This window comes from Vanacampus margaritifer, chromosome 1 (assembly GCF_051991255.1).
Source record: "Vanacampus margaritifer isolate UIUO_Vmar chromosome 1, RoL_Vmar_1.0, whole genome shotgun sequence".
In the NCBI taxonomy this organism is placed as follows: domain Eukaryota; kingdom Metazoa; phylum Chordata; class Actinopteri; order Syngnathiformes; family Syngnathidae; genus Vanacampus; species Vanacampus margaritifer.
The window spans coordinates 19,335,737-19,360,176 of NC_135432.1; the positions used below are offsets into that span (position 1 = coordinate 19,335,737).

General features: G+C 39.0%; 1 protein-coding gene across 1 annotated transcript in view; it reads right to left on the minus strand.

Annotated features, from left to right (window-relative positions):
• Window positions 1–7,693: 7,693 nt before the first annotated feature.
• The window catches only part of LOC144060861 (XK-related protein 7-like), a 51,496-nt gene continuing 34,749 nt past the window's right edge, over window positions 7,694–24,440 (minus strand). Inside the window, exons 2-4 of the mRNA XM_077580759.1 lie at window positions 13,575–13,774; window positions 12,331–12,550; window positions 7,694–9,261 (exon numbers count right to left, since the gene is read on the minus strand). Coding sequence (XP_077436885.1) covers window positions 8,457–9,261; window positions 12,331–12,550; window positions 13,575–13,774 — 1,225 coding nt within the window. The 3' untranslated portion in view covers window positions 7,694–8,456. The remainder of the gene's footprint in view (window positions 9,262–12,330; window positions 12,551–13,574; window positions 13,775–24,440) is intronic.

Sequence of the window (24,440 nt, forward strand, 5' to 3'; positions counted from 1 at the left end):
TGTGCTGTTTTCACGAGCCTTTGCGCTGCTGATATTATGCAGTATTCGGGAACTGCCGAATCTGGATTGGCGGAAGTAATATCATTGTTAGATGTATCAAAATTAAGATGAAATTCTGAGCCAAATATGACATCATGGGGTCGAGCAGTGACCGTTTTAGTGCGGTCAAATTCAGCTGTCAAAAAGTGTTTTTGATTCTCTAAAACTGCAGCATTTGGAGGCTGATATTTCACGATTGCCTGGACCGATGAGGAAACAAGAATCTAAATTAAGATGAGATTTCGGCCTTTCCATAGATATCCAGCTTGTCCAAGTATGAGCATTTTGCCGTTTTAGTGTCGACATTATTGTGTGTGAAAATCACCACTGAATGAATACGGTATTTAATCTGGGGTCTCCTACAACAAGAATGAAAAAATGATCAAAAATCAATTGTTGGGCCTACAGGCACAAACCAGGTGTCGATGTCCTCATCTGGAGCTGGGGAAGAACCTTGTTGCTTTATTTGGCACGATTTTATTCATTTAGACCATCGTGAGACAGGTTAAGTGTACCGTTCTTTACTGATAATGTGTTGCTGCAATAGCAATCCTGCTCAGTACGAGAGGAACCGCACGCATGTTCATACGCTTGTTGTATGAAGTCAGCCCTCGATCCAAGCTTTTGTCGGGCGGTAACCCAAACCCATGTGAGTTAGTTGGGGTGGGGACGCTCACTAATTACTCTCTTTATTCTTTGACTATGTAAACTTTATGGACTGTCCCCTGACTTGCACTTAGCTTCTCCAGGTGCTTGTATCACATAGCCACTCCCACCTCAAAGCTGGTTTCACTACCCCGAGCCACTAGAGCAGGGGTGGGCACACTCGGCCCTCGAGGGCTGCAGTCTTGCAGGTTTTGGATGTTTCCTTTCTCCAACACAGCTGATATATGATGAGCTCATCAGCAAGCTCTGCGTAAGCCTGATAACGATCCTGTTGATTGGAATCAGCTTGTGTTGGAAGAGGGGAACCTCCAAAACCTGCACGACTCCGGCCCTCGAGGACCGAGTTCGCCCACCCCTGCACTAGAGTGATGGAACCTCTAATGCGTTTGTTATTCACCCCATAGTTTGACTTGTGTTACCAAAACATGCTGATAGAGGTTATGAAATACCAGATGATTGATTAAATCCTCGTCGGATGTTATTCTTAGAGCTCAAAAAGTAGATGTGTTGTGGGAAAGCCGGACATCTGGTCGTCCAAGATAACGTTAAACATTAAAAATCCATATAAAACACAGAATTACTGCACGGAAAGGGGAACTGAGAGCCAATGAGAAACACAGCAAACAAAAGAAAACCTCAATGAGAGCAAATAGGCTAGAATGGAAAATTTAAAAGATGTGAAAGTGCTGAATAGGAAGAAGGAATCCAAATGAGACAAACCAATCTGAGGACACAGACTGAGAGAAAATGACCTCTGGCATCATGCTGTCTCTCACTGATCAGTCTTGGTACTGTGACAGACGTGGTTTTGAGCAGAAGTGTCACAGTTGTTGGTGACTTGGTGGACATTTGCATAGTGTGACTCACACACTAGCCCATTTCCCTACAATCATTTTTGCGGAAATGACAATCAGCGTGCTGACTAGGGGTGCATATAAGCATCTCCTGACATGAGATGCAATACAATTCAAAGCAATTTCAATTGGATTCCATTCCATACGGTGGTATTACGATTAAACATGCTACAGCTCAGTTCGAGAGGGAATGATGCAATGAGTTTGTCATTTTTCATACTGTGCATATGATTGAACTTGTCAGGACTATAAATCTCAACGGTAAATCTCTCCAATAAAAGACAATTCGATGCATATTTCAATTTATTTGAAAGTTCAATGATTCGATTTGATTTCCTCACATTTTAGCAACCAGGGTCTACCCACATAAGTAATGGCGAAAAAATAAGAGTAGCGTTCCTGGTATGGTGCCGCGTAAATGTCTCCATTTACGTTGACCGTGTGTGGGAATTTGTCAGACGTTACTGGGCATTCTGGTGGGCCGAAGCCATTTTCAATTGCACGCCCTCAACGCACCTGACAACTTGCACACAGAAACTAAATTATACTTTAGACTAGCTAAGAGCAGATCTAAGTTGTGGCGTAACACGATTTAGGTGAATTAAATCAAGGCGCAGGCAAACAGATTCTTCGCTTTGCTGATGTGTTTGGTGGACATTAAACAGCATGCATAGAACCTTCTGAATCCTTGCAGAAATAAATTCATTATTATTATTCTAATAATCTGTATTATATATTTGTTTTAAACCCCCCTCTGGATGCGGGGATAGGGTGGGGGGTTTGCCAGGGGCACAAACGAACGCGGTCACAATCTCTCTTCAACTTGACATCATGAGTAGAGGTCAGCTTTCAGTTCCTGATAAACGCATTTCGCATGCTTGCATCTTCTGCATGGACCCCAACGTGCGCCTCTCCTGCGCTGAATTGAAAGGAAATGAGTAGAGTTGCTTTCAATGGCGGAGAAAGAAATCATCTGTGTTCACTCCCACAACGGCCCAAACACAGCTTTCTAACTGCGCCTGTCTGCAAACATTCCAAAAGAAAGAAAAGCCCACCCACGCGGACAGTTCGGGTGCACTTTGGGCCACACTTGGCTGGGCACAAAAACACACTAGAAAATACACTTAATATAATTTGAATAAGACACAGAGACATTGCCTGCTGCTCAGCCATGTTTACTACAGTAATTGTTCCCCATCTACATTTATCAGCACAGCTTGTTCAGTTCTTTTTTTCTTTTGAAAGTTTATTGAGAACACCGTCAAGAAAGTTTCACTCTGAAGATTATGATGCGGCGTGATCAGCCGCCTTCAAACACACTGTACATACAACACACACGCACACACGCACATCCTAGTCTGTTACAGTATATACATATAGACGCAATGAGTAAAAAAATCTACTTTTTACATCTTAATGTAAGAGTCGTACCAAAGATATGGCCACCAAGTGATTAAACAATAGGAAATAGATATAAAACAAATACAAAAATAAACATAAATACTTGCATCAATTAACAGATTATGATTGATTTTTTATTTATTTTTTAAATATCTCAAGTTAATAAATAACCACCAGAGAAAAAAAAAAAAAATTGGTTCTTAAGAGAAACCCCGCCCTCAACAAACGAACAACTTCTGTACATTAGCTTATCATGTCTGACATGATAGGGGTGGGGGAGAGGGGAGGGGACTGGACGAGTAGTAGTCATTTGCAGCACCATTAATGTCGCGTCGCCATCAAAATCGACGAGTTGCGTTACCATGACGACAACACTGATTTGATCTTTGCACTCATCTCTTGCGGGAGACGAGCTCATCATTTTGACACGTGACCTCGTTGTGCTGTCATTATGTACATTCTCAGAAGCAAGGAGACACATGAGGAGTGCTGGAGTGAGTTCAGCCAGCAGCAGAAAATAAAACGAGACTTTTGAGTCTGTGGGGGATGGCTCAAAATAAAATCTCTTTTCATGTGGTCTATTCTTTTTTTAATCTCAAACTCTAAAATGTAACATTCCATGTTCATCCGAGGACGTTCTGGTCACCGAGGATCACCACTATCTATCTTTTATTATTTTTTTGGAGAAAAAAAGATATATACTGCTTCTGGTGATTTGCTCAATGCCAGGATACAATGCATTCAGAATATTCACACCCTCTTCATTTTCCCACCCTGAACTATTTAAAATCATTCAAATGACTTCATTTAAATAACAATTCATGATGGCACTTCAGTAAAAATATCCAATTAGAAGCTTTATAATTGGTTAATTGTAATCACATTCTAGTAGGATTAGAAATATTTGACACAATAAAATGTTTATCCATTTTCTGTATTGTCAGTCCTGTCCTAATTAGGATGGGTTCAAAGTCAATCATGTTTATCCATTTTCTGTATTGTCAGTCCTGTCCTAATTAGGATGGGTTCAAAGTCAATCACTGAGTACATCCCGCTCACATTCACAGTAACAATATGAACAATTCAGTCATGTATGAACCTCACATGCATATTTTTGCAATGTAGGTGCGTACGCAAGCACGGAGAGAACATAAAACTCCGCACAGGAAGGCCAGAGCTGAGTTTCAAATTGTAGACCCTTACCAAAAAGTAGTATACTTTAAGTACATAATATAGAGTATACTTAAGTATACCTAAGTTTATTTTTCGAGTGTACTTATTCTTGTACTAAAAGTAAACTCCATGGGACTAAACTGGAACATTTTAGTACACTTAAAGGTATACCTAGTATATTATAAAGTATATTAATGAGTATACTTTCAAGTATACTTTACAGTATATATAAGTACACTATTAAGTATACTTTGTGGTACACTTATGTCCAGTTATGTTTACAGCAAAAAGCAGCCTGTTTTCCATGTTTCTCTCCACTAACACACCTGATTCACGATCAGGATCGTTAGCAGGTTCTGCAACACTTGCTGATTAGCTGATCATTAGATTCAGCTGCACTGCAGGAGGGAAATGTGGAAAACAGGCTGGATAGGGGCTCTCGAGGACCAGACTTGGGCACCACTGTACTACAGTATGTAAACTTTTAGTACATGTTTTAGTATACTTACAAGTACACTTAACATTTACTTGGTGGAGTATACGTCCCAAAAGTAAATTACAAGTATACTCTCCTAATTTTGAGTATACTTCAAGCATACTTAAATAAACTTCTTCTTGGTTAGGGGAACTCAGAATTGTGAGTGATGCTAAATATTAGCACGCCGTGCTGCCTGACAAATACAGTTTTTGCGGCTTCACTTTCGTCCCGTGGGTGTCAGAACATTGTGCTTTCAAATCGTTGGTGACTGTCGAAAATAGGTTTCCACCATCTTTGGACATGCTAATGCTAATGCTAAAGACAACGTGGAATGTAAACAAAGCATCCTGGAAGTGATTGTATATTCCAGTTTATTTTTAGAGAGGAAAATTTATTGAATTCATTTTGCTATGAGGCTGCTACATAACGGATGCAAAAATAGAGAATGGAGGGTGGTCTGAATACTTCCTCAATGCACTGTATCAAAAACACATTACAATGAAAAAACACAGCCCTCTTAGTCCTTCTGGCACTTCTCAATTCAACATGGATGCATGATGAGCACATCGTGACCAACAGCAATATGTTGAGAACTAAAAAGTGTACTAAAGCAATGCTATTCATGATGCCGGAGCATCTTAACATACTAGCATGTTGTATTCCAGCTATTTGTTTTAAATATGAAACGCAAAGTACTTTTTGAGGAGTTTTGGCTACAAAATACAAAAACCTGTGACAATATCTGTATTGCAACATTATGAGTGAGTTTATCTTTACAAAGTCATGTTTTAAGTGCTAGATGGTGTCAAAATTGTATCATCCTGATTAGGCTGAAATTATCCTTATGCAAATAGTCTCTTCTCTGAGCTTTTCAGAACTCATGAAAATAACACTCATCTCACATTTATGTCAATGAAAAGTATCTCACGTACACCTACTGTACATACAATACTGTACAAAGCTGTTAGTCCATCACTAGCTTTGCTGTTTTGCTGTTGTTTCACACCAGCTTTGTTTTTATCTGCTGACTCTCTATGGTGTCAGTGGAGCTGTTCAATCATCAGAATTATCAACAGAAACATCTTCCGTGAACCAGGAAGTAGTCTGCTAACTAATCAAGAGATGTGCCAACTAACACAAATATTATATGATGCCACACTATTTTTTTCCCCTCCAAATTTTTAATAGTTGATCTATGATGGAGGGCTCTACAAATAACAACAACACATCTAATGGCAGACTAAGACCTTTATGGTACTGCATTGGAGGTGAATCTCTAGCCTAGGAGAGCTGCCTTGAAATTGCATTGCCTTGAAAAAATATTAATTCTCCTTGAACTTGTTCGCATTTTGTGACAATAATTACAATCACAGTCTTGATTTTATCCGACACATAATTGTGAAGTGGAACAAAAATATACAGTACAGTTGACCCCTACATACTCACAGTTTGGCACCCACAGATTGGCATATTCACTTTTTTTTTATTTTTTTATTTGGGGACCCCCCCAGCCCCCCATTTCATTTGTTTCTCATTGAAAACAAATATTGAATGTTTTTTTATTTTTATTTTAAATAATTTTGGTGTTTCAAAAAAAAAGAAGAAGAAGCTTTTCTTCAGCAACAATAGGGAAGCTGGACAGTGTGCATGGCAACTCTGGAAGAAAATCTGTTGGAGGAAGCAAAAAACTTGAGATTGGAGTTTTGTCTATCAGCAAGGCGACGACCCTGAACATTAAGCTAATGGTTCAGATCAGGAGTGTCCAAACTTTTGCAACGATGCAAGGGCTGAAACCAATCCATCACGCGATTATGTACTGAATTTTCAATAGTTTTGAGAAACTACACCTTTCAATTAAAGGTGATAAGGCAAATAGCTTTGGTTTTTTATGATATAATTCAGGGGTTGCCACTGCAGCCCTGTATCCTACCACCCTGGGCTGCAAATGTCCCCGCAGCGGGGCTGAATACAAATGCACAGCACATTTTTATTTTGTGTGTCATTTCCATTCCACTTCACAATGATGTGCTCCTTTATGTTGGCCGATCATATAAAATGTCAATAAGGTGGCAACGTGTGAAAGAGTTGGAGGGGTATGAATACTTGTTTTCTTTCCTTTTACTTGTGAATGTATCTTTAACAGTGAATAAAAGGCTGGTATGTGATTTCCTTTTGTAAACGACACTGCCCTTCAAAAACAAATACACCGTCTAGCTTGACATGCTAATTTGTTAGCCTGGCTAAATGTTCTTTTCTTTCACAATCCCTCCATCCATTTTTGATGACGCCTGGTCCTTATTAGGGTCACAAGCGAGCTGCTGGAGACTATCCCAGCCATCGTGGACAATTCAAACATACTCTGCACAATAAAAAGTGAAAAATGCTGTTGGAGCACGAAGAGGGAACTATGACTCCCTTTCTAAAGTCGACTTGAATGAACATTTAGATTCTGTCCAGTCACTTGTCACCTACAGTAACTACGTGTTCAACTAGCTTATATCTGACATTAGTATTTACTTGACTGTACAAGAGTGAGAAGTGGCTCTCGAGTCACACCAGTCCGTGGTCATGTGATGTAAACACTTAATCCCATCATCTGGACCAAGATAGACCCAGGTGTGATACTTTCAGAGGTCAGAAGAGAGACATGCAATTGACTGGATGGAAGTTGTGAAGATGTCTTCACTCGATGAGACAAAAGTCAAGATGAATTGTACTCTCAACATTAAGTTACGCTGATGAAGTGCCAATTTTTTAATTGACTTTTTTGTTTTGTTTAAATAATAATTATGTTTTTCACATTTTTACACTAAAGTCCAGGTGTCACCTTTTTGGGGGCTACTTTTGATTGAGGACACCATTTTAAAAAGGGAAGTCAACCCACGCTCCCAAAAGAAGTTCTTGACAATAATATGATATATGCAGCTCCACTGGTTTAAATACGGTATTCTGGTTAATATTGCGTTTGTGGAGTATGAGTTGAGCAGCAAAATCCAGCAGTTTTTAACAATATCAGAAAGCGGCCATTTTGCCACTTGCTGTCGACTGAAAATGACATCACAGTTGCTCAGGTAACAACCAATCACAGCTCAGCTTCAGCAAACAGGTGAGCTGTGATTGGTCGTTGTCTGAGCCCTGAGCAACTGTGATGTCATTTTCAGTCGACAGCAAGTGGCAAAATGGCCGCCCCCTGAGATGGATATTAAGAATATTAATATATTATCTATTAAGAATGTAATAATGTCATGTTTATACTAGTGAGGTCACATACAACATATTATTGTCAAGAAATGTTTAAGGTTGGCTTTCCCCTTAAATTTCAGATGCAATGTTTTTGCCAGTATATGATTTTGCTCCACAAGAATTCCATGTCCCATTGTAACCCTTTAATTAAACAGTCTTAGAACTCTCTCTCTCTTTTTTTTTTTTAAGCGCATAGTAGGGGGCGAGGGGTCTCCACAGTCTGGGGCTCATGTTCATGCATCATCTCATTAATCTCATTCTGACATGAAGGATGAAATCTAATACTGTACTTCTCTATCCCACGACGGGAGATTCAATTTCTCCCGTCCAAGCGTTTCAATTAGATGAAGATGATTCCGATTCCTTCCCCCTCATCAGCTGACCGATGGAGCTTCAACCTGGACCTGGTCAAGCAGAGAGAGTGCCTTGGCCAGAGATTGCGATTCACATTTTACAATCAAGTTTAAGACACCCGTCTTTCGTGACTGTCTGTGTTTTATGTCCGAGCGTCTCCTGGCAGAGCGAGTCCTGGGTTGAGAACTGTTCTCTTGGCTGAGCCTTGACCCCAGACCGCATTTCTCAGTTGACGAGCCCCTGTTGGCTTAAACAGTGGTCTCATACTCCAGCACTTCTTTGCTGCCCATCATGCTACTCCTGTACTGTATCCTGGGACTGGATGCTGACGTGGTTTCCAGAAGTAAGATGGTCTTGCGGAGGCGACGGTCAATGAAGTGGGCATCCCAGGCCGGATACCTTTTCCTCGGGAGGTCGATCCGGATCACAGGGCCCTCTTGTGAGGAGGAGGTCCTGTGGAGGAGTGCCGGGGAGGACAAAGGGGACGGACGCACCTGGAAAACCGGCAGGCAACTGTCCCGATCCCTTTCCCTGTCCCTCTCCTGCTCCCCGGGAACCATGTCCCCCGTGTCTTTAGTCCTGGGTAGAGTCCTTGGCGGACTGGTGATGACCATGTCTGTTTGCGAACCTTGGGACGGGGTGAGACAGGCATCGATGACACCCACCACGCCACTTGCGCTCACTATCCCCTCATCCACACACCCTCCCCAATTTGTGCCCAGCACCGGCCCGTCAGGATGCAGCCAGCAGTAATAGACCAACATGAAGAAAGTCCCCAAGGCGAAGCTGCAGGCCACCAGGCACACCACCACCAGGGCGTAGGAGTCGGAGGTGTGAGGGCCGCGGTATGTGTACCAGGCGGCTGTCAGGGCCACGTTCTCAGCCAGCGTGACCGTGTAGTAGACCGTCATGCGGATGCGGCTGGGCCCCTCCTTGACGTTGAACCAGCAGAAGATGTAGATGATGCCCACCACCATGTTGTAGATGATCTCCTCCCACTTGGACATGCAGAAGTCGGTCTCACCTTGGATTATCCAGAATGTCATGATACACCTGAAAGACAGAGAGACATAAAAGACCACCGAACGTATTTGGTTCTTATATAGACTTAGTGTGAGCTAAATTTGGTCCGGGAATGTTTGCGGTGTGGTCGGCGGACGACATGCGCTGAAACCTATTTGTTGACAGGGAAAAGCCAATTTCATTTCATTAAATTTGGTTTTGTCATGCTTTCCCTGCGTCTTTTCATGTCTGTCTGGTTAAGTTATTGTGTCCACCTGTGCTCATTACCCCGGTCTTTTGTGTTTACCAGTCAGCTCCTTCAACCACTTGTGTCTTGTCCCGGATGTTCGCCATTGTCTCGTCAGTTGCTTGAGTTTAACATTCCTGCTTTCTTTCTGTCTGTCTTTTTTGGTTCACTGGTTGTTTTAGCTGTCCTTGTCCAAGTGTTTGTTTGTTTAGATACTTTGAACCTTGTTATTTTTGGACTTTTGAAGATTTGGTATTTTTCGATAAATCCAACTACCCTGTGTGCCTTTTTGTTCCTTTGATTTTCATGTGATTTTTTTTGTGTTGTTTGAGCAAAAACAGGCCTCATTCTCCCTGCTTCCCTGCTTGTGCAGTATTTGTCCAATTCTTGACTATTTTTATATTAATAATATTATCATATAACAAACATATTAAAAAATCACTTAGGGAGCTGAAATTCCAATCAAAATGGCACCATCCATTATTTCTAAATTATTTTTGTCATTTTTATATGTGGGAGATTTTTTATAGACACATGTAGTATTTGTCCAATGTTTGGCTCCATTGACTCCCATTATAAATCTTTTTTTTTTTTCCTCCATATTATTGGTGCACTGCACATCTGATGTGTTATAGTGCAAAGCCTGTGATTTGACAGGTCATTGGGAGCGGACTGGTTTAGAGCAGGCAGCGAGGGCAACATTAGGGATGGCATAAAAGGAACATTGAAACGATCACAACATTTGGAACAATTGATTCTGAAAAATATTATTTTTGAGCCGTCTCCCCACAGCGACATCTGGTGGTCAATTGTAAAATATCACATATAAACATTAGAGCAGTGTTACAAACTCACCAGTAAGGAAAGTAGCTATTGGCTGTCTGTCATCACCTAATTATTATAATTTACACAATTAGCAATTAGCATATAATTGTAATGGATGCCATAAAAGAGAGGAATAATATCATGGGAGAGAAAAAGTGAATCATATTTTAAAATTTGATTTTGCCATCACTAGGCAACACTCTAATTAAAGCCTAGACATGTTTGGCTCACATAATTTTATGTGACTTTTCCATCTCATGAGACCTGGGGCAAGTATCTTACATGTTTAATCATTAAGAAAAAAAAAGAGAGAGGATAAAAACAACCCTAACCGTGTGTGCTGTGCATTTTGTGTTATGGTCGCTCAAGTATGTTGGAGCACGTGGCAGTGTGGGTGATAAATAGAAAGTGCCTATACTAATAGACTTTTCAAGCGTGAGCCTGTCTGATGTTTGCCGACCATGTAAAAAAAAACTGGCTTGACTTCAATTTACATTTCTCTGATGTTCCACACACACATGGACACACAAGTGTGCACGCTACTTTTGTGGTGAAAATTGAAAATGCATCCTCTGGTCAAATGATTTGAGAATGGCAGCGCTGTGCAAAGTTTTCTGCCGTCTTATTTTAGGCGAATAAATTCTGGTGTATGCGGCCAGATGTTGCATTGTCCAGACGTCGCCGCATGCAACGCATGTTGGCGCTTATCCGTTTTTTAAAATGGAAAATTGCTTACGTCATAAGCAGGTATAATCCTACTTTTCCTACATGTTTAACGTGTGACGTTACTGGCTGGAGATTGGTAAGATTTAATTTATATATCATATTTTTACTACAGACATGACACATGAGAGCAAAAATCTATTGATTCAATGCATGTTATTGCACATTTCCTTGGGAAACTCATCTAAATCGGATTTGCTGTGGCGTGTGGTGATGTGACACGCCAGTGACTAGTAATAGGTACATTTCACATTTGAACCGACCGCTACTGTTCCAATACTCGGTACCTGGGAATTGATACCGGTACTCAACTGTACCAATTATCGGTACTTGTACTCTCTTTCTTTTCTTTTTATGTTTTTTTTTAATGTGTTAAATATTATTTATTAATTTTGATGGTAGTAAATGTTCATCATTGCTTAATAGTAAAATATATAAAAAAAATAAATCTAACAATTACCTTTCAATATAGAAAATTTGACAAATAAAAAATAAAATACAATTTCATTCAAATGAGCCAGAGAGGAATAGTAAAAAATAAAGGTTTAACATTCTACAATTACCAAAGTAGAATTAATAAACATGAGTCAATATTACAAAAAAACAAAGTGTGAATCAAAGTTCTGTGCAATGAACAACAGTAAATATATAAATTAATAATAATTTACGTTATCTTAGTTTCTTGTGCAGTTTTTCAAGAACGGAAAGCCTGCCGCGCTATGAGTTCGAAGTTTGAACCCACGTTGGACTCAAATATATATAAAAAAAATAACAGTTGGAAGAGGACATAACATGAACAAAGAGAATAATTGGGTTCAAATTAATTATTTGAATGTACCTGATGTGGTCTGTAATGCTCACTACATTTTGGCCACAATCTTTTGCTAATTTAAATATGGTCACCAGTAGTATATCCAAATTCCAATGTCTATATACCTTAACGATGGTGAAGCCGTGTGCCTTCCAGCATGATTCGATCGGTAATGGAAAACATGCGCGGGCTCCTCATACAGGGAGGACGCCGCAGAAACCTCCCTCTCAGGCGTGCATCGTAAGCCTGCACCCGGGCATACTTCAGAAACTGTATTTCTTTGGCTTGGTGCCGCAAAAAACTCGCTCGTTTCCAAAACCCGGGAATGTATTTTAGCGCGTGCCGTGAAGTCCTGCGTGAGTGGGTGACGTCAGTACGCTGGTGCACGTATAATGTTGCGTTCAAGAGCGCCATGGAAAATCGTCAACTCTTCCACTCCAGCACAGTCGCAACTTTGAAAGACGTGCTTCAGAACTGGAAAAAAAAAAGTACCGTTTTCGATACCCATCCCTACCAGTGACTGACGATGAATATTCCAAAGTAGAGCTGGAAGACGGAGGCAAAGAGGGCAAAGGCCACGGTCCTGGCCCCGATGGTGAACAGGTGCCAGAGGATCTGGGCGATGACGGCCTTGTAGGACATGGGCAGTTTGTCATCACGCGAGTCCCTCAGAACCTTCTGGTAGGATGCGATCATCCAGGCCAGCGACACCAGAGAAGCGGATGCTGACAGACCTGCACCGAGACATCACACAACTTGCATAAGAAAGGGCCAACCAAATTACTTTAAAGCGCTACAGCTTGGTCTTCTATTTCATTCTTTAGATTTAACTTTTTTGAGTGTGCTACTTCCTGTCTGCAGTTTTTGATCAATTAAACTGGGTTGGAATTTGTGCAATTATTTACATACACTGACTATTTTTGCTGATCTTTGTTCACATTCATATTTGTATATGAAGAGCTCTTTCGTATAATTCTATGGATATATTTTGATTATTTTTATTTAACTATAGACCTAGACATTTTAGAAACGTTTGTTAAAAGAATTCATTGGCTCAGTCTAAACTAAATTGTTCCAAACAATAGTTTAAAAAAGTTACAAAAGTTTATTTACTTGTCAGGGCAAGAATGATCATTTTTAAACTTAGCTATTATCTTGTTTGTAAAATATTAAAAACTTTTACCAACATTAATGTACAATCTATAATATATACGAGTGACTATACCGACAATATTCGACCAATAATGATAAAAATAGGCATTTTCGGCATTCGGAAGAAATAAAATTAAAGCCGAAAGAATATGGCAGAAATAGGACGTTGTGGTGACGCAAGCAAAAAAACAACAACAAAAAAACTGAAAATAACATCACAAATGATCAGGACCAATCATGGCTCACGTTGCTAACGTCAATTGGCCAAACCCAGAAAACAGGTGAGCCGTGATTGGTCGTTCCCTGAGCTCTGAGCACCTGTGATGTCATTTTGAGTCGACAGCAAGTGGCAAAAGGAGTTTTTAAAGAAAAAATAATGAAGTTATCAAATTAATTCTAGACAAAATATGAACTTTGAAAATGGTCAAATTAGTCAAGTATCCTGTTATTAGCATCAATATTTTTTAACATGTTCCAAATAAAACGACCTACTGGTGTTTAGCACACGAGATAAATTGCCTCCAGTGGCCAAACATTTATGAAGCCAACATCATCACGTTATCACGGGCTCATGAACCTCGCGCTTCACCTGTGCCTGTGTCTCACCTTGCAGCGGGAGGACGGCGTTTCCGTGGATCATGATGCTTAGCTGGAGCACAAGCTGCGGCGCCGACTTGAGGAACGCCTCCAGGAGACGAAGCATGGTTATGTCAGCGCTCTCGAACATCAGCCGCCAGTGGAAGCGGTGGTGGGAATTGTCGCCGTGCCAACGACTCTGGGCGCCCAGGTAGAGTGCGTGAATGTACCTGAAATTGAGGAAAGCAATTAAGGTTTGAAGGCCGCTATATGTATTGTGATCTTATGTAACAACTTTTTTTGGCACCCTGCTGTGACCTAGTGGTAGGTTACCTATAGGGCAAATTTAAAGAATGCAACGTGTCCCCCTTTCTGGGTTCTCTCACATTGAGCATCCAATCTTTTCCGTCTAGACCCCAATAATCCAAAAATGAGTCCAATTCGTTTATTTCTGCAGTAAACCAAAAACAACTTCAAAGATTAATATAAAATCAGATAATCATTTCAACATTTTGCATTAAATTTTTGTTGTGTTGTGATCTTGGCTGCTTTGGAATCGTTTTTTTTTGCCTCATCTTGACAAAAACAATACTGGTGTCAGTGGTCATGTTTTTGCGATGGAGGACCAAAAATGCCTAAATAAATAAAAGTGAAAATAAAAACGGATTTCGATTTATATTTATTTTTTATATTTAATTTTTGAATAATATTTTTTAGATCCTTTTTTATTTTCACTTTTATTTATTTTTTAATTTTGGTAGTTTTGGTCCTCCATATTTGCAAGCAAAGGATTTGCCCAAATATAAATTCTGTCCACTTCCGTCTATTTAAGACTGTCTGTTGTAATATTATTGCTGACCTTAAAATTATGAATGTTCAAAACCACTTTTTTACGAGTACGAGTAGGCTACTCAACTCTAGTCTTGAGTAGTCACCGATACTGATACAACTAGTAATTTTCCCCCAAAATGACATAATAAAAAAACAAAAAACACCTTTATATCCCAATATAGCATTTTCCCTTAACATTGTATGAAATTAATGGCACTTTTCCATTCTTCTAATTTGTACTTCCTGATCATAAAACGGCCACAAGAGGGAGGCTGATACAGATATCAGCAGCCATGATGAGTACTGATACTTTAAAAACCCAGATGTCTTGAAAATAAATGGTGAAATTTTGACAAATTGTCTCGTACCATGATCAGGCCTCTAACTGAAATATTTTCACTTTTGGGTTTATACTGTGCATCGTATGTCAACACACTTCATTACATTATATACAATCTGACATTAATGCTCCTGTCCCTTCATTGATTCGCAGCATATCAACATGATCAACTTGAATAAATAAAAGAATTAGAAACTGGTAAGGCAAGTAGAAAAGTAAGATTAAAGATGAGCTGTGGGAGAGGAAGAAGTGAAAGAGGAAGAGCACAAGACTTGGGAGCAGGAGGGAATCTTATCTGGTCTGCTTTCAAAACTAAAAATCAGTAAGTCCATACCATGCACAAGCATTTCATTAAGAATCGCATGTGTGTGGGTGTGTGCGTTCTGTTTTCCTTTGTACATTGACAGCTGATTCACTTTGATTGGCACATGGACATTTGTTGTCTGCGTGTGAAGAATGAAGAAAAATGAAAGAGGAAATTGAATTAGATGGAGCGAAAGAAGGAGACCGTGACAAAGACAGCAACAAATGAGGATGTCGATGAGGAAGAGAGGAAACATGGTAGCGTCCTCTTCTTTGACGCCAAAAACTAGTGTCTTCTAGCTAACTAGCCAAAGCGGGTCAGCCAAATGTTGAGGGAGAGGATGCTGAAGAAAGAGCAAACAGGAAAAGTGGGAGGAGTGACCCCCCCCTTCATTCCTCAAGTCGCCTTTTTATTACCTAAGAAACAGGGGGTGCTAATTAGCAAACCACCAGGCTTGCCACTCTGTCTCCCTCCGTTGGTCATTGTTATTTTTCGCGCTTCTCGAGTTTTCTAGTTGTGACCGTGAAAACAAAATCCTTGTACGTTTTTGCATTGCCAATAAATCTGATTCTGATGAAAACAAAACAACAACGGCAATAATACAGAACGCTATAGCAGAGGGTCGACGTGTGAATGAGAAAATGAGCTCAGAGGGGAGAAAGGGAAAGAGAAGCAAGTAGGGACAGGAAGAGGAAACGGAAAAGTGGTAGAGCCAAGAAAAAGGAAGAAAAGAAAACAGAAACTTAGTGAAGGAGTGAGTTAGAGGAAACAGGCTCCATAGGGAGAAAGTGGAAAAACACAATAAAAAATGTGGAAAGGAGGACAAATTAAAACTGATGTGAAAATGAAGGCATAAACAACCACCCCCCGCCCCACTCCTCCCATACACAAAATCCGCTGCACCAGCTCATCTTTAATTTTGTCCAGCATGTTATGGATTTGCTACCATGACAACAGTGTGCGTGAATGCCCATCTCTTTCTACGTCATTTGCAATAATAAAATGAATCTTCTGTTCTTTTTAGACCCAAATCTTCCATTCATCTGTCTACTTTGAGCGAGAGCCGGTTTTATAGCAGACTTTTGCTGAGCTAAGCTAATCACAGGGCACATACAGAAAAAAAATAGACATGAAGGAGAGAGCGTATGAAGAGGAAGATGGCTGAGCTGCCACCTGTGCTGATCCATCACAGTTTATGGAGCACTCCTGGAGAAACAGGGAGGTGAGGATGAATGGACGGACGAGAGAAAGAGAAAAATGAATGATAATGGGCTCATAAAAGTGACGAATGGAGAGTGTCGCATCCTTTTTCTCTTTCCACTTTTCGGCACTTTGCTTGCCTCCATTCATCCATGTGCCAGGAATATCTCAGGTTTAAGGAAACAATTCCATCTTCATTTGTAAGGAATTACCACTGTCTTGTAATGCCACATCGGGCCACATGAGGCATCGGTGCGCCAAAATATCAGACGTCACTACTCTCAATCAGGGGTTGATGCGGATTCATCCATATGTCCTCCTGCAAAGACCATTCATTCTCTCGATACCACTCATCCTGTTCAGGGTGGCAAAAGCCCAGTTAACTTTAGGCAACAGTCTTGAACCTGACATGCATGTTTTGGTGGGGATGTGGATGGAAGGTGGAATACTAGGAGAAAAACACATTCAAGATGAGATTCAAACCCCTAATCTCAGAAATGTGAGGCAGACATGCTCTAACAACTATGGTAGTATGATTCATAAACTATCCACTGATTGTTAAAACATTTAGTGAATTTTGTGAAAATGAAGCTTCATGAACCACTTGAAATATATATATATATATATTTTTTTTTTCTTTCTTTCTTTCTAGATGATGCTCTTGGTTTAAAGAGGCAATAGTACAGGGGTCTGCAACCTGCGGCTCTGGAGCCATATAAAAAAGAAATTATTATTCCCCCCCCCCATATATTTACATTTATATAAACAGAGAATATTCTTTAAATGAATCAATTATTTAGATAAAAAAAGAATAATTAAACACTCAAAAAAACAAACTTTGTAAGTCAGAAAGAGAGATGAATGGCAGCGGAAAAAAGTATTCAGAAATGTCAAAAAATGTCAAAAAAGTGACCTTAAACTGTATAAAAAGGAAAAGGAAAAGCAGAAAATGACCATGAAATTGCCAAAAAAGAATTGAATAAAAAAATGGTAGAAAAGGAAACGTTTAAAAAGTAACCATAAAATCTCCCAAAACAAAAGAAGAAAGGCAGAAAATGACCCTAACATGTCTTTGGAATTAAAAGTCAGAAAATTGATTTAAAAAAGGCAGAAAATAAAATGTTCAAATCCCTAAAATGACCATAAAATGTCCACATATTTGCCCAAATCTCAGAAAATTAATATTTAAAAAGGCAGATTAAAAAAAAAAGTCATAAAAAAAATCCAAAAAGGAAAAAGAGAGGCAGAAAATGACCAAAATATGTCCATAAAATTGCTAAAAATGTCAGAAATTTAACAGATAGGCAGAAAAGTCTCAAAATGTATGAAAATTAAGTTTGAATTTTTTTTGATGAAAAAATAAATAAAATAAAAATAGATCCAAAAACGGAAGATGAAATGTACAAGAAAATGAATCTCAAAGCATTGGATGCAGCATATTTTTCGGTTATGGTGCAGCTCCAATTAGCTCTTGACCCTCAGTATACACTGACACACTAACACACTGTTTCATTCGTCACAATGTTAAAATGTTTTGCTGCTCCAGACAGATTTTTGGACATTTCTTTGGCCTAATATGGCTCTTTTGACAGTAAAGGTTGCCGATCCCCGCACTATAGTATGATTCATTAACTATCCTGATAATTTTTTTGTGTTAATGTTGAGAAAATGAAGCTTCATGAACCACTTTTTTTTACTCCTCTTTCACCTTTAAACCAAGAGCACCATCTAGAGGAGTAAAAAATATCGTAACTGATTCCTGTACCTTACATTTTCCCATTATTAACAAATTTTTATTCAAGCATTTTCAAGCATTCAAGAAAGTTGAGTCACTATTTATAGACTTAACCCAAAAAATAAGGGAATTTGTGTATGGTACTGTAGATCAGTGGTCCCCAACCACCGGGCCGTGGGTCATTTGGTACCGAAAGAAAAAAAACTGCATTATTTTTATTTTTTTCGAAAATGATGTTTTATTTTGAAAAGTGGCCGGATTCTGTCTGTTACATCCGTCTCACTTGACAACTCTGTTATTGGTGCGACGTTACGGACACTGTTAATAAAGTTGCACATGATTACACAGTAGATTTACGTTTATTATTATTATAGAGAAAATACCACAGTTTTTTTCTTGTCATTTTATTTTGTCTTTATCAGCTAAACCTTTAGATTGGGCCGTGAAAATATTGTCAGACATTAAACTGGTCCGTGGTACAGAAAAGGTTGGGGACCACTGCTGTAGATCATTTCTTAGTCGAAAATCTTGAAAATTTGAACGGAACAAGAATTTGTAGGATAAGCAGCAGAGCTGATTTTGCGGTTTGCACCCATTAAAGATTTGCCAGATCTTCTTTGACAATGCCAAAAAGCTTATTTTACTGTTGCCATTGACCATTGCTTTGAGCTTCTGGTACGCGCAGGTATCCGCGAGCACGGGCTCACCTACAATGGTCAGTAGAAGTCTGCTCCAAGAATCAGCATGCCAACAACGCCCATGGAAGAGTGCAACTTCAAGTCATATTAATTGTATTAATATGCACATGCATTCTGTACAGCATGTTCATTACACACAAGTGCACATTTAGGTATTTTTTTGGTTCCTCAGGTTGACAAACACAGACAAAAAAATTCAATTGTGTGTGTGTGTGTGTGTGTGTTCATGTGTGTGAGCCTTACTGTCCAACACAGTATAGCTCTTCCCAACACATTGCTACCATGGTTACGCGGCGACAAGAACCCCCGCCAAAACAGTTGTATGAGCATCCACACTGCTGATCTGTCTCAGTCTTTCATGCACACACATATCCCCCCCCTCCCCCCCCACACACACTCTATAAATATCCATGTGCCACTCAAACTGAATCAGTTGCCTATCCCCAAGCTGCTGTCCCACATAGCCACTCAAGTGAGCTGTGTGTGTGCGTTTGCCAGTGAGTGCTATTTTGAGCCATGTGTTTGAAATCCAGGGAGAAGGAAGTGCTGTGTGTGTGTGTGAGGTTTTTGCAGAATAAACACGACGTCCCCCGCCAGTGATGCAGGCATCCCTCAGGCCAATCAGTGGAGGGAAAACAAACGCGGTGCCACCGCCAGGCTAGTCACGGAATAAGTTTCGATTGATGAGTTTGAAAGGATGCGAATCAAAAATAATAACAACAACAGTGGTGGTGGCAGCCTGTTGTCAAGTTATGGAAGGTGTAATGATGCCAAAAATGAAGACCGAACATGATGAAATGTCAAATGTAAAATGGATGATGTGAAATTGTATCTAAAGTTGTGCAAAAAAAATAAAAAAATCAGGGTTCAAACATTAATGCTTGACATGACCAGACAGGTTATTGAAGTTAAATGAACTGACCAGAAAAGACTATGAAACTCGTCCCCCCACAGTTCAACATAGTTGCTTGGCACAAGCTTGCCACCAGATGGCAGCAAAGCAATATTTTAAATGTTAGGCATGGCCTTGGCCCAGCTGAAAACAAAAGCGCTAATTGTTGAGTTTTTCAGCAAATAACAGAGGATAGCTTCCCCCCATGGAACACAAACAAGCACATTTGCAAAAGCCCACTCTCAAATATGTGGGGGTTTACTATATTTACAATGTTGACAGTGGAACAGATTATTTCCTACAGAATAACAAATCGGAAGTCACTCTTCATCCTGGGACAGCTTATGTTCTGACCGCTGTCTTAGAGGCTCCACTGTATTATAAAAAAAAAAAAAAAAGTCTTATGGCCAGACTACTGCCCATAGTTGTTCACTCTGAGTTTTACAAATATTTTTCTTCTGTTAAATTTCACTTTTGCATGTTCTCTTTGTGGTAGTGTATTTTTTTTTCTGGGTACTCAAGCGTCCTCCCACTTTCTGAAAACATAGATGTTCGGTTGATTTAAAACGCTAAATTGTCCAAATGTGAGTGGGTGTGGTTGTGTATCCCGCTCAGAATGCCAGGAGATGCTCCATCTCACCCATGACAAGCGTTATAGAAAACGGTTGGATGGATGCCAATTTCATATCCCACATTCATGCCTCTTAGTACATATGTTCTAAGTAAGTACATATTCCTTAACTACATTGAAGTGAATACAGGTGATGCGGAATATTTTAAAATGGAAATCATCGTAAGGTGGATTTGGGCCATTCAACCAAATTGTAACCATTTGCTGGTAGTAACAAAATAAATGGTAATTTTAGTTTTTTTGTTTTCAACTCTTAATCTGATAAAACACACAATCAACTACGCAAAATGTGTACTGGCCCTTCACGAGCAATTTATATATCTTTTTTTATGTCATTGTTTTATGGTACTCAGGTATACAGCAATGAAAGTAGTAACAACTGTGCGTTTTTAGCTTTAAAGTATAGTTGGGATGAGGAATAACACAAATGTAAAACATGCTGTATTGTTAAAAGATTGAAATGACTTATGGAAAAGTCTACTTTTAGAAAGCAGGGCAGGCACATTTTATTTATTTTTTAAATAAGTTTAACTTTTACTGTAAATTGTATGTACTGTATTAACTTGGTAATCAAACCAATGTATAGAACACTGCTTAACTCATTTACTGCCATTAACGGCTATATACGTTGAAAATTAATTTGAACTATTTCTATTAGTTTAACATTTTTTTCCACTTTTGTTAACAAGAATATGAAAACCTAGAAAAAAAATTATTGTACATTTAGAACAGATAGAAAATTTGTGATTAATCATTAGTTAACTAGTGAAGTCATGTGATTAATTATAATTTAAAAAAATTAATCGCCTGACGCCCTTAATTAAAAAAAAATTTTTTTTAATTAAGGGGCATCAGATGATTAAAATTTGTATTTGTAATTAATTGCATGACTTCAAACAAATTTTATATCTGTTATAAATGTACAAAACATTTTTTTTCTAGGTTTTCATAAAAAATGAAATGAAAAAAAAGTTAAACTAATAGAAAAAGTTCACATGAATTTTTGACGTCTATAGTCGTCAATGGCAGTGAATGAGTTATTAAAAACATATTTTACAGATAATTTTATTGTGCAATTAGTCTATACATTGAGTTTCCTGAGAACGCAAATGGCACCAACCTGGCAGAATGGTCAATGTACTTTTTTTTTTTTTTAATTAGCAAGGATTTTAACTGAAAAACAAAATAATCATTTGCATCACTTTAAATCCAATCTTCCACCGTTCACATGAATCTTCACACAAGCATCGTCTGTGCTGCTGCTGAAAAGTGGCCAAATAACAGCGGGAGCTAAACAGTCTCCCCACTAAAGTAGAGAATGAGATTTCCACCCACAGATAAAAGGAAGGTTGGAGACAGGACGGGAGGAGGATGCGGAGGAGGTGCTGTTTCTAATTTGGGAGGTGAAATGAGCAGCAGAGGATCATGTGGACAAACAGGTAAAGACAAAAAACCCAACAACGTGAAAAGAGGAATCTGAAGAAAAGATGGCTAATGATGATTGCGAGAAGCGCCGGAATCTATGATCAGATCATTGCCACTTCATCACAGAAGTCTGCAGCTGTTGCTCCATTCACGTCTCTATGGCAAATTTGAATGACCCTAATGAGGAATTCATATTAAGAAGATAGCGGTGTGTGTGTGTGTGTGCGTGCGGGTGTGTATTGCTGTAACTACACGAGCCAAATAAGAGGCGAGTAGATAAAGATCAATAGAGAGAAGACAGAATGTGGCACAATTAACTGTAAAGGAAACTGTTTTTTCGATTTGGAAAATAAAACTCTAAGTACTTAATGACTTGAAGGTCCTTGCGACCACTGAAGTTTATTTAAAGCTTTACACTTAAAGATGGTCCATTAAACATCATTTCAATAAAGCGCTGCACTGTGCGCAGCCACCTACTGCAGTCTGAGCCTCAGAGCGGAACATCACAAATTTTATTTTATGGTTTCATCCAAGCAATATTATTATCCATCACGCCGTATACTTGCTTCACGATGTTGCAACTGAGAATAAGCGTTTGACCAAATTTGACCAAGATCAACTTTCTATAGCAAATACAGTAGTCTGTTGTTCTACTTGAACCAACAGCTTCTCTACTAGTTGCCTCATATGCTTTACGATGTGATTAATCAACAATCAATTTCACGCAATCTATGCCAACTTTAACTTTAATACTAGTCGGTTAGTGTTCCATTTCATGTCATAATCGTAGTGTCAGTAGATCACCCAAACTCAGAGTTGACCTCGGGAGTTGTGATTTTAAATATTTCAAGGGGAAGCTAACCTTAAACATTTTTGGACAATAATATATGTGACCTCACTAGACTAAACATAACATTCTGATTAATCTCACATTTGTGAAATATGAGTTAAGCAACAAAATTGAGCCGTTTTTATCCATCTCAGGGGGCGGCCATTTTGCCACTTGCTCACTAATTACTCATGACAATTTTTAAGCGACATCCCATAATTGGGTCCTCACTGAATTTGTAAAAAAGAAAAAAAAAGGGAAATAGAACTCAAAACTGGATTATTGCAATGTGTGCAAGCACACACAACTTTACATTAAGGTTAAAGGTACTTATCTTCCAGGATGCAAGGAATACTGTAAAAATAATGCTTACTTTGCTCCCGTTATGTTAATCATAGCATTCTAAACAACCAGACAGGCTTCTACAGTTGTTCACATGAGGAAAAATTTGCACCTGGATGACGACATTTCACAAAGACTTGAGAAGTAGGAGGAACGCTGACATAAGAGCATGATGCAAAGACGGGAAAGCGCAGCTGGCTGATGCAGACGAGACTCCAGTACAGCGAGGCAGGTAAAAGCAACATCCCAGGAGGAACTAACAGATTTCAGCCCTCACTCTTGAGGTCAAATCAAAGCAAGTTCACATTCTTTGAGTGTCAAAAGTTTTAGATACCTTTATCTCCAAACTTGTGTTTGCTAGGTGACCTAACAACAATTGACTTACCACATAAACAATTTCTATCTACACTTGTAGCCCTTACTGTCGCAAAAAAAACAATTCTTGTTAACTGGAAAAATAAACAAACTCTGAATATCGACCAATGGTCTAATTTCCTCATAAATCACATTTTAATGGAAAAAATATCTGCCTCAAATAAAAACCAAATATCAAAATTTATAGAAACATGGTCTACGTATACAGAATTTTTAAACCTAATTCTGGTTACTTAATTCTGTCTGTTTGCGAGAGCCACTACATCGTGATAACTTACATTGATGTTTCTACATTTGGCAATTTATTATTATATTATATTATTAGTATGGGATTTTTTTTAATAGGCTTGAGGTGAACTGATGAATACACACACGCTCGCACGCACGCACGCGCGCACACACACACACGCACATACACATACTCACTCACATACAAAAATAATAATAATAATAAAAATATATATATATATATATATATGTATAGAAAAAATGTTTTATTATTATTTTTAAAATAAAAAATAAAAAAAGGAGAGCAATGATGATGTCAAATCGAATGAACAATGCTGAGCTTTCCTAGAAAAAAAAAAAAAAGTGTCAAAAGTATTTGACATGTTCAGGGAATCCAGTCACATAAATTGACTGTGCTTAACGTCTGGTTAGAACACATTTGACTAGTTGAGATACAGTATGAAAAGTCTGACTATGAACCTGAAAGTGTGTGCGTGTGTTCATTGGGCTTTTCTGGCTGTGGCCAACCTAATTTCATTACAAAAGAGCACCTTTTAAGAAAAGGCCAGAGGGCACCTTTCCCAAGTTTTCCTGAGCTGTTTTCCAAAAGATGTGACTCCTAAGTACTGTATGGTCAGGAATGGAGAACACCCCTCCACACACACGCGCAAACACACACGAGTGGTTTGATGATGTAAATGTCAGTCGGTGGGAAACACGGTCTGCACACTGAACAATTGGGGCAGACAATGGCATAGAAGCTCAAATCCAGATCAAAGGAATTTCCCAGGGCGATTCTCAGGGCTTCATCATGCCAGATGATCACAAATATTTTCTGGAACTAAGGTGTTATTCCCTTTTGTGGAGCCTGTGCAGTGCATACACTTTGCCTTAGCTGTCTTCAATTTATTCTGGAAAAGTGGACAAGCCCAAATGTCAGTCGGTTTAAAATTTGTGTTTCAAACTAGGGCTAGGGTTTCAAATGAGGGTTTCAAACTAAGGCTACATATAAAATTAGGTTATTAAGCTAGGGTGTAGGGCTACAAATGTAGGTCTGATTTGAAAC